The following is an 11,592-nucleotide window of genomic DNA, read 5'->3' on the forward strand; positions in this document are numbered from 1 at the left end:
GTAGACTATCAGGGTTTCCCAAACTTGGGTCCCCAGCTGTTTTTGGACTACAACTCCCATCATCCCTTGCTAGCAAGGGGCCTTATCGATAGTGGCACCCACCTTGTGGAATGCCCTCTCATCAGATGTCAAGGAAATAAACAACTATCTGACTTTTAGTAGACATCTGAAGGCAGCCCTGTTTAGGGAAGTTTTTAATGTTTCTTTCTTGTATTATTATTTTGTTGGGAGCCGCCCAGTGGCTGGGGAAACCAGTGGTCAGGGATGGTGGGAAATGTAGTCCCCAAACCCTGGACTAGTACTCTCACATGCCCTCTCTCCTCCATCAAGGCAAGGAAGAAGCAGAATCCGAGTTGAAGGACTCATCCCCAAACCAGGAAAAAAAACCCCTGAAAGTGAGGGGTGTGGTTTGGGGACATAGGTATGGCCTAGGGCCTGCTGCTCCCCACTGCAGCAAGACCATCCAGATCAAGAGGTAAAAGAAAAGCAGAGGAGCTGTGGTAAGCTGGAGCTGGGCCTGTGTGTGTCCACCTGTGTCCACATTTTATTCTTAGTGGCTCCAGTGGATTCCACAACAAGCAGCAGGCCTGGCCCATCATCAAACACAAGAGATCTCTTTAGAGGTTGTTCAAAACCAGGATTCTCGCTCCCGCCCCAGCTTGGAATGAAACGCAGACAAGACCTGGTTCTGCGAGGCCATTTTATTCCCTGGATTCACGCCACGGTTGCAATGGGCTCAGTTGCAAAAATGCCCCATTAAAAATAAACAAAACAATATATTAACTTAGCCGTCCAAAGTTTGTACCCAGTTATATAGTGCGGGATGGGAGAGAAGCAGAGGTCTGCCCCAACCCTTGTATTTCAAGGCCTTAAAATTAAAACCAAAAACCCAGAACAATCATATATAATTAAATATTTTAAAAAGGCCGCTTTTTAGGTAACGCGGCCGAGGCACTAATAATTAATCCAGCAAACGCAACTCTGCCTAGAAAAATCTAGCAAGTAAGCTTCTTCGTGCACAGCAAGTTCCTATCCAGCTACGCCATTTTGGGATGCTTCCAAAGGACTGGGGATGGGGTGGAGGCTGGGACAGAGCTCAGCCTCTAGAGCAGCGTTTCCCAAACCCGGGTCTGCAGCTGTTTTTGGACTACAATTCCCACCATCCCTGACCACTGGTCCTGCTAGCTAGGGATGGTGGAAGCTGTAGTCTGAAAACAGCTGCAGACCCAGGTTTGGGAAGCCCTGTTCTAGAGAGACACAGGAAGCTGCCTTATATTCAGAGTCAGACCCTTGGTCCCTCTCTAGCTCAGTACTGTCTACACTGACTGGCAGCTGTTCTCCGTGGTCTCAGGAAGGGCCTGTTGCCTACCTGGGGATGCGCTGCTAGGGACTGATCCTGGGACCTCCTGCATTCAAGGGATGTGGGTCTTCATCTCCCAAAGAGAGAAAGAGAGCAGGTTTGGAGGGGCAGCCGTGGGGACTAAGCGAGGGAGGTGGCCGAGGGAAATCCTGCTACCCCAGCCCAAGAAGTCTCTTGCAGCTGGAAAATAACAGTGCCTAGTTGAGGTGTGACGCATTCCCCAGAAACAAACACTGAGGTAGCCACAGGCATGGCCTCAGTTATGCCTCAAGCACCATGTACATGGAACAGAGCTGCAGCTTTTCTTTGAAATGGAAGGGGCTTCCTTGTCTCCTCTCGAGGAGACTCCCCTTCTGGCACAGCTGCAGGGTCAGATCAAGCACTGCTGGGCAGCAACGCTGGGAGGTTTCTTCTTGGCTGGGGTGGGGAAACTTGGAGAAATCCCCCCCCCCCACGCTGCTCCCAGAGGCCACAGGGCTAGTGGCCAAGGATGACAGTGGCTGGAGGGCTCTCCCATCCCTTCTCCAGGAACCTGGTTGGCCACAATAGGAAGCCAGATGCTTACATCTGAATGACTGCAGCGGCTCCTCTGTCCCATAAGCCCCTTTTTCTGAGTGAGAAGAGGATGGCCTTTGGACTGGAGGCAGGCACTCCAGCCCACTGTTTTCTCCTGCTCCGGAGGATAGGACCTGAACCAATGGCTTCAAGTTACGAGAAAGGAGATTCTGACTAAATGCCAGGAAGAACTTCTTGACAGTTAAGAGCTGTTTGGCACCGGAACGGATTCCCTCAGGAGGTGGTGGACTCTCCTTCCTTGGAGGTTTTTAAGCAGAGGTTGGAGGGTCATGGATGCTTTAGCTGAGATTTCTGTATTGCAGGGGGTTGGACTGGATGACCCTCAGGGTTCCCTCTTAACTCTACAATTCTGTGGTTCTATGCCCTGGAGCAGAGGCGCATTTAGGGGACCACGACCAGTTCACCCACAATGGGTGCCAAGCTGAGGGGATGCTGCAACAAGGACTTAGAACGGAAGGCAAGAGGCAGATTTCGGTGTTGCACGAGGCGCCGCCGAAATTTGAAAGCCCAATGTCCGTCACTGCCCAGAGGACTAAAAGGAATTGCACTCTGTTCCTGAACTGGCCACACACACAAACCTCTTTTTCTCTCTCTGGAAAGATTGCTCTGTGACATCTTGGCGGTGATTGAATGCTAAAACCCCCCACAGGTTAATTGTGAAGCGTAACGTGGTAGTGATCCTCAGGGGCCGTTTGATTATGATAGAGCCAGATGTAAACTGCCCGAAGCAAACGGCCCTCCTCTCGCTCCCGCCAGCGACAGACCCCCTCCATCGCCCCCCTGAACGTCTTTTGAGAAAGATGCAGGAGTCAGGTTCGCCAGCTGACACACAAGAGGGGGAAAGGCAAGTGTGGAGCAGAGACAGAGGCTTCAGATGGTGATGTGGAAGGAGTCCTGGAGCCACTGATCCCGGGAGTTCTGAGGCTGGAGCAGGCGGAGCCGCTGGCCCAGAGGGTTCTCCTTGTGCCCGTCAGGGCTCATCTGATCCACCTCGAAGTCCTCGTCCTCATCCGAGAAGCCGTTTTCAGCAGCCAGGCTGCCTTCCGAGTGCAGCGAGGAAGACATGTCCTGAAAGAGGCCCTTGTATTCCTGAATGGACTCGTACAGGGACCAGAGCTGGCAGAGCAGAGACATGTCCAGTTGCCGGAGCCCCACCTGAAACAAAGAAAGAGCAGAGAGGCTCAGCTGGAGAATCAGCAACACTTCTCCGTAGTCCCAGCCGTTCAGCGCTTGCTACTTATTCCATGGGACGCGGGTGGCGCTGTGGGTTAAACAACAGAGCCTAGGACTTGCCGATCAGAAGGTGGACGGTTCAAATCCCTGTTGCTCAGTCCCTGCTCCTGCCAACCTAGCAGTTCAAAAGCACATCAAAATGCAAGTAGATAAATAGGTACCACTCCGGTGGGAAGGTAAATGGCGTTTCCGTGCGCTGCTCTGGTTCGCCAGAAGCAGCTTAGTCATGCTGGCCACATGACCCGGAAGCTGTCTGTGGACAAACGCCGGCTCCCTCGGCCAATAAAGCGAGATGAGCACCGCAACCCCAGAGTCGGTCACGACTGGACCTAATGGTCAGGGGTCCCTTTACCTTTACTTTACTTATTCCACACCATAGAAAGAGGCTGTGCCCATGTCTCACTGCCTCTGGCAAGGTGGGTCCCACAAGCTGGCTATGCCTACCTCTGCTGGATCAGGCCAAAACTCCATCTAGTCCTGTTCTCCCAGGGGCCAACTAAGTGGCCATATAGAGTCCTTAGGTAGGTTCTTTATCAGTAGGAGAAACTAACAGAGGCCAACCAGAGAATATTGAGAAGCAAAGCAGCTAGTAAGCATGATCTTTATTAAACAAAGTCCCCCACTCAGGGATGGAGGAGAGGAACCCAGAACATTGGTGTGCAAGCCCTTACATAGACTTTTGAAATTGCCTCTCCTGTAGCTCAAGACCACCCCCCAAAAGATCATACATACATCACAGAAAGAGGTGGTCCCCAGCAGAAATTCGAGTGTGTTGCTTCTCTCCTGTTGCCAGGATACCTTATAATGCCTTATCTGATTGCCTTTTCTGGATAGCCTGGTCATTCCTTTGAGATGGTAAATACTTTGTTCCTGAATCTCTAATGCATATTGATAGTTTGCCCAGCTTAACAGACACTTGCCAGACTGTATTTGCAGGGAGGTGTAAAAAAAAAAAGGTACCAGAAGACAATTGCTGCAAACTGAAAATGGGTTTCTAGTACTGTATGGGTTTCCCTGTTGGTGCATTTTGAAAAGTCTGCTGTGTGTTTCTGCTGCTCCCTGCTGGAGAAGGAATGCACAGCACATGCTTTGAAGCCATGCCAAGTCGCACTTCTCCTTAACTCCCATTCGTTACATTTAGCGGTTACAGGCAACCAACCCAATTTATGTGGGGGCTGCGTTTAAGTGAAGCCATGCATATTTGAAACACCACTGGAAAAGCCTGTGAATAACCTCTCAACCTCTGCAAAACCTTTAAAAACCCTTTAAAAAAAACCCAGGCTCCCTCCAAACTTCTTTGCTCAAACTCCAGCTCTCTGCAGGCCTCATGGGTTGGTGCAAAGGCTCCTGGGATTGCACTTGCAAAGGCATGTGGGATTGCTAGGTGCTGTTTTCATGCCTTTTTTGCCCTTTCGGGCTCTTCTAGGGACATTTTTGCAGTTTTTATATTAACTTCTGGATTTGGCGCAATGCCCACATCATAGCTGTCAATGTTTCCCTTTTTTAAAGGGAAATTCCCTTATTCTGAATAGGATTCCTCGCAAGAAAAGGGAAAAGTTGACAGCTATGGCCCACATGCACAATTGCACATCCGTGGGGAGTTGCCTGTGCTATTAAGTGGACTGCAGTTCCAAGGGTGATTTGCCGTCTTTGTTGGGTTTGTTTTCACAGCCACCTTGGGGGGGGGGGAACTATTTAGTCTCATTCTCTTCACACACAGGAAAAGCTGAAGTTGCACCCAACCGTACAACATAAAAAGAGCCCTGATGTCTCAGACCACCAGCATGTCTGGCCCAGCCTCCTTTCATCACAGTGGCCACCCAGATGCCCCAGTGGGAAGTCTGCCAGCAGGACCCGAGGGCAAAAGCACCCTTCCCCACTTGCAATTCCTGCCAAACTGGTAGCCAGAGGCATACTGCCTCCAGCAGCAGACCAGTGTTAGAAATTAGCCAGGCGCCAGGCGTGTTTTGCGACGGTCCAATTGTGACCATGTGGTGATTTGTGGATGCCAGGTTGGCGACTGGGTAAAGCAAAATGTCACTTAAGAGAAGAATCTGAAATCTTTTCCTTGAAGCTTGGATCTATTTTATTCTGGATAGTTTTAGTTCATGTTTTAATGTGTTGTAAACCGCTTTGAGATTTCTTCTTTAAAACATAAAGCAGTATAGAAATGATGATGATGATAATGATGATGATGATGATGATAATAATAATAATAATACAGTTATACCTCTTGTTACTTTTGCTTTATGATACGTTTTTTCAGGTTGTGTCCCACGGCGACCCGGAAGTACCGGAAAGGGTTACATCCGGGTTTCGCCACTTGCGCATGCACAGACGCGCAAAATGATGTCACGTGCATGCGCAGAAGCGGTGAATCGTGACCCGCACATGCTCAGACATGCAGATGCAGGTGCATTCCTTTCAGGTTGCAAACGGGGCTCCGGAACAGATCCCATTTGCAACGAGAGGTACCACTGTAATAATAATAATAATAATAATAATAATAATAATAATAATAATATATCATTGGGGGAAAAGGCACCTAGACATTCTGTTGTGGCAACCGTAACCTAGGTGTCATTTAGCAATTAGCTTATATATCTGAGTTTCTAACACTGCAGAGGACATCGCCTTATCCTGCACAAATCCCACTTTTCCAGACTTCATAGATGGAAGCTCTAGGCAGAGATGGGAGTACAGTGGTGCCTCGCAAGACGAAAAGAATCCGTTCCGCGAGTCTCTTCGTGTAGTGGTTTTTTCATCTTGCGAAGCAAGCCCATTGACGGCTTAGCGGATTAGCGCTATTAGCGGTTTAGCGGCTTTTAGCGGCTTAGAAAAAGGGGGGGAGGGGAAAAAACCCGCAGGAACTCGTAAGACATTTTCGTCTTGCGAAGCAAGCCCATAGGAAATTCGTTTTGCGAAGCACCTCCAAAACGGAAAACTCTTTCGTCTAGCGAGTTTTCCGTCTTGCGAGGCATTCGTCTTTCGGGGCACCACTGTACCTGATGCTTTCAAATGCCCAGGAGCCCCTTCAGCTAGCATGACCAATGGTCAGGAACGATGGGAGTTGTAGACCACAGGGTCCTCACACCCGCTCTAGCCACTGTACCATACTCTCTCTTGAATTACCACCCTTTCAGTTTTGATTCACTTACTTTTAAAACTGTCAGTCATTACAAAATGGGTCTCAAGGCAAAACACTAATAACAGCTGTAGGAAAAAAACCTTATGTTTTACTCTAGCCTATTTAGAATTCATTAACATGGAATGCCATTGGACACCACTGAGCATTGCATTAACGTAAACTTTGGCTTATACCAAATGATCTTCACAGCCTGACATTTGATTGAGTGCACGTAACTACTTCTAATTTCCTGGGCACTGACTGCAAACAAAGATGTCTTGTAAGTAGCAAGTTTGTCCTGATCTGACAGCAGATAACAAACCATCTAAAGATGCATAAATCCAGGGTGACTGTTTCAAGGAGGCAAAATACTCTGATCCTAGTTGTATTTTACAGGTGATTATGTACTATGCGGGACACGGGTGGCGCTGTGGGTTAAACCACAGAGCCTAGGACTTGCTGATCAGTAGGTCGGCGGTTCGAATCCCCACGATGGGGTGAGCTCCCGTCACTCGGTCCCTGCTCCTGCCAACCTAGCAGTTCAAAAGCACATCAAAATGCAAGTAGATAAATAGGTACCGCTCTGGCGGGAAGGTAAACAGCGTTTCTGTGCGCTGCTCTGGTTCGCCAGAAGCGGCTTAGTCATGCTGGCCACATGACCCGGAAGCTGTATGCTGGCTCCCTCAGCCAATAAAGCAAGATGAGCGCTGCAACCCCAGAGTCGGTCATAACTGGACCTAATGGTCAGGGGTCCCTTTACCCTTTTATGTACTATGCATGGTGCTGTTTTACTGAGTCCACTCAATGTATGCAGGTTGATCCTAAAGCATTTTAGCATATTTACCATCTGGCTAAACTGATAATTCGGGGTGGGGAGGAATGATTATGCTTTTCTCCAGGAGGAAAATCCAATGTGGCATGCAAAAAGGTTTTTAAAGACAAACAGACCACTGGCATACAGAAAATCCTTAGGTCTCTGCAATAAAGTCCAAATGGTTATCAATAAAAAAGTAAGGGTGGTGTCGTAGTTAGAGAGTAGGAACAGGGGAAAGTAAAGTTAAAATCATAGAATCGCAGGATTGGAGGGAGGCCTTGTGCAACCTCCAGAAGGCTGATGCAGGAAAATGAGAAGCAGAGCACCCCAAATCTGTGCCTGCGCATGTCAAGCTGACTGGGTGACCTTGGGCCAGCCACTCTCTCTCAACCTACCCTACCCTACAGGGTTGTTGTGAGAATAAAAGGGAGCAGAAACCATGGCTGGATCTAGACACATCAAAGAAGTGTTTCAGTTAAACCATGTTGCAAACTTTGTATGAGAAATCGGGTTGGCAAAAAACGGAACTCCACAGCGCCATCTGGTGTCACAGTGTTAGAATGCCTTAGCAACACATATAAAACGCCTTTTCTTTGCCAATGTAGCTGAGTCCCACGTGTATTTAGAGGAGAGATGGGATGGAAATTGAAATTTAAAGCACGTGCACACCGGATCAGGGCTGTGCGCACACCACAGAGCACTAAGAAAAGACGAATCTGGCTTCCTCAAGTCCAGAAAGTGGTAACGCAGCTTTACAATAATGTACCTTAGGGTTGAGCTACCTAGCAAGGAAGGTGGCTCAGCCAGACGATCAGTGCCTTTCCTTGAGAGAGGGGGTAGTCCCCCACTTGTCTAAAGGAGGTGATGGCGAAGACCACCCCCTTCAGAAACCCTCCCTGGGTTTGGAAAACCTAAGCAAGGAACTCCATGTCAGGCTAAGGTGACTGTTCTGTTAGAACAAGCATTTTTTGGCTTGCCAGACCAAACAATTCTCTCCCACCTTGTGGTGTTGCAGGGATTCTCTCAACCCCCCCCCCCACCTCCCTGAGCCAATTCCGGGGGCTGTGGGGGAAGCCCCACTGTGCAACAGAAGTCCTTGGGGAGGGCCTCCAATGAGCTGACTCCCACCCTCAATAATTATTAGCTGGTCCCCAATGCCCCCTTCTTGGGCAAGATTATTGCATGTAACCAATTTTCTAGAGCCATTTCAATCGGGGTTTAGGCTTGGAGAGTTTCAGTCAGCCCCATACAGTGGGGAGTGCTGCAGGGCTTGATCTTATCCCCCACGCCGCTTAACATCTACATGAAACGGCCAGCGTTTTGGAGTGCGTTGTCGGCAATATGCTGATGAAATACAGCTCCATTTCTCCTTTAGACGTGGAGGCATGGCAGCAGATGTGCTAGCTAGACAGATGCCTGACCTCTGTAACGGACTGAATGAAAGCCAATAAACTAAAACTTAATCCAGAGGGGCTGTTAGCTGATGGTTTCCTAGACCGGATGGGTGAGGTTTGGCCTGATGGGGTCACACACCTCTAAAGGAACAGGGGTGTTGAATGGGGGTACTTCTGGGTCCACCAGCGTCACTTGAGCTGATGTCTTTCGGCAGCTTCAGCCAATGGCCCAGCTTATATTTTTCTCTCTACTTGGACAGGGATAGCCTAACTTCTGTTGTCTGGTAAACCTCTAGGTTAGATCACATTACGCCTACATGGGAATGCCTTCGAAGAGAGTTCCAAAATGGTAGCTGGTTCAGCATTCAGCAACCAGATTGTGGACAGACGGATTTCTTGATACAACTGCATTGACTGGCAACTAGCTTCTCAGCTCAATCCTGAGTACTGGTATGACCTATAAAGTTCAGAACCCCAGTGCCCCAAGGGCTGCCTCTCCGCACATGAACCATCCTAGGCCCTGCATTCATCATCTATGCGCTCCCCTCCAAGGCACAGCATTACAAAAATAGGCCTTCTCAGTGGTGGCTCCCCATTTGTGGAATGCTCTCCCTAGTGAGGCATGCCAGGCACCATCACTGTGCATTTTTAGGCATCAGGTAATACCATCCTTATTTCACCCAGGCTTTTGGCCCTTACTTTTGGAAGTATGTTTGGGACCTGTGTGGGGTTTTTTTACTCATCATTTTTGTGGAGTGGACTCTTGCATTTTAGCTTTGCTTTACTCTTGATCTTACGTGTTTATTTTGGTACATCGCTTTGAGACACTTTTGTGAAAAAGAATATGCGTAACTGTGCACTCATCATTGCCCTGTGTTATTTATTCAGGTTCTGCTGGGGAACAAAATTAAGCTGTGCCCTGCCTCTTGCGACCAGCTAGAAACCTTATTCAGTGCCTTTCTGGATTCCTGCAGACACAGTCATATCCTTGCAGTCAATTGAGGACTAAAAACCTGCAGAATTTCGTACCCCAATACCACTATGCGGGTGGCTTGAAAGGACCTGAGAAATGCACATTCTGGTGGAACCCAAAACTTGAATGGCCCAAGACAATTTGTTGTCCAAGGCAGAATAGTAAATTACCCCCTCCAATGACAAGGGACACAGCATCCAAGGCTGGCCCAGTTATGTTGGCACCTGAGCTCGAAAATCCCACAGGTGCGTCTCCCTGCCCTGCGGGCACATACACAAGAGTAATAATACATCAGCTAACTTAACAACTTCCTCCTCTTTCATGGCATCCCAAATCGGCCTGCTCCCTCTGCCCCATAGCAGGTCTGCCTGAGGGTCCCGACTTACCATCTCCTTGCGCAGCACCGCCAGGGCCGAGTCGAGGTTGGCGGGCTTGCTCCGGAGCAGCAGCTTCTCCGAGGCGGCCTGGGACTTGCTCAGGTCGTCCTGGATGCGCGTCTTCTTGCTGTAAACTTTCTCGATCTCGCGCCACGAGCCTCCGCTGGAGTTGAGGATCCCGCTGAGCCCCTTGGGCAGCGGGGGGAGACCCTCGATGGCGCACACGTTCCCCGCCAGGCTGTCCTGGGAGGACTGCAGGCAAGTCATGGCGAAGGAGAGGAATATGTTCGGGGGTGGGGGAGGAGAGGAGAGAGAGAAAGCGGGGGGGGGGGAGTCGAAATCAGCCCCCACCCGCGCCCGAGGATGGAGAGAAGAGGCCGGAGGCCGAGAGGGAGCGCCGACCGGACGGCAGAGCTAGCCAGCCCCCAGCCATATACGGAGGTGAACAGAGATGGCGGGTGGGGGCGACGCTTCCAAAAGGAGAGGTTCGGGGGTCAGGGCCTACCGGTCTCCACGCCGATTTGGCTGCAGCGAAAAAGGCACTCTGGCTATGCTCAGAGGCCCCCTCGAGACTGCTGGCTTAGGGACCTATGCAGGCTGGGAAACAGGCCCGCGCTGTCGTCCTCTCTCTCTCTCCGGCCGGCTAGCTTACCGAGGCCGGCTCGGAGGCGACCCAGCCGGCTCCCCGCATCGCGCGGCCCTGCCTCGGCTGCTCCGGACACCAGACAGCTGTGCCCTCCCGGCCGACCCGCTTGGCGCAGGAGAAGTGCCCCGGCCGCGAAGAGAGCAGCTCCGCCCGGCGACCGTCTCCGCCTTTGTTCACGCCGGCGGCGGCGGCCACACCCGCAGCGCCCCTGCCTGCCTCCCCGCTTGCTTGCCGTGGCGGCGCGGCGCGCACAAGGACGCCGCTTAAAGGGGCGGCCGCCGCAGCGGGAGGCAAAAGGACGCCGGGCCTCCTTCGCCGCTTGAGCCCGTTTCCAGGGCCGGGAAGGAGCTCTCGGACGTGGAGCACGTGCAGAAGTCGACGCCCTTCCCACTGACGGGGAGAGCGCAGGTGCCGCGTCTCCAGCTTGGAAAAGGGGCTTGTTGAGCGCGCCAAGGGACTGCAGGGGTGCCTGCGCTGACGCAGGGCTCCGTTTCCTGGGAATGAAGGTCAGCGGAGACCGTGGTTTCTTTAGATTATATACCTAGGGTGCCAGCTTGAATAAAATATGGGGGTGGGGGGGAGGTAAGCCCCGCCCCGCATAATCGATCACAAGACGCGGCACACGCACACCATTTGAAATACTTTCTGGGAAGTGGGGCGAAGGGACCTCTGCCCCTAGGAGTTGGTTCCTATGCTATTTCAGACCCTCCAAATCCCAGATTTACAGGAATTGTCCCAGTTTCTGATTGGATCCCGGAATGTCCTGCTTTTCCTTAAGACGTCCCTATTTTCATGGGAGGGTATGGAGTTATGCGACTCCGGAACCAAGGAGATAAGTAATTATACAACCTTTAGAAGACAAGCTATATAGGGAAGTCTGACCTGGTATAAGCAGCTTCTTATATTCCTAAGAAGTCACTGAGGATGCACAGAGTACCCTAAACCCTCAGGCTGCTTCCCGCATCACTAAACGCATAGTTCTCTCTGCCTCTGTGTGGCGCCAGAGCTCTGATCTTCAAACGCCATCCTGCAGGTATATCACCCTTCTAAATATTGTCCTTGCCTTTCATGGAGGAAATATCAACCCATCTC

At 50.7% G+C, this 11,592-nt stretch overlaps 1 protein-coding gene across 1 annotated transcript; it reads right to left on the reverse strand.

Moving 5' to 3' along the window:
* Positions 1 to 686: 686 nt before the first annotated feature.
* On the reverse strand, positions 687 to 10,982 carry FAM89B (family with sequence similarity 89 member B). Its single transcript, XM_079957286.1, has 2 exons — positions 9,864 to 10,982; positions 687 to 3,091 (listed from the first exon to the last, which is right to left on the reverse strand). The coding sequence occupies exons 1-2, from the start codon at positions 10,119 to 10,121 to the stop codon at positions 2,807 to 2,809; spliced, it is 543 nt and encodes a 180-aa protein (XP_079813412.1). The 5' UTR covers positions 10,122 to 10,982; the 3' UTR covers positions 687 to 2,806.
* Positions 10,983 to 11,592: the final 610 nt, after the last annotated feature.

Source organism: Podarcis cretensis (genome assembly GCF_951804945.1).
Source record: "Podarcis cretensis genome assembly, chromosome: 16".
Taxonomy (NCBI): domain Eukaryota; kingdom Metazoa; phylum Chordata; class Lepidosauria; order Squamata; family Lacertidae; genus Podarcis; species Podarcis cretensis.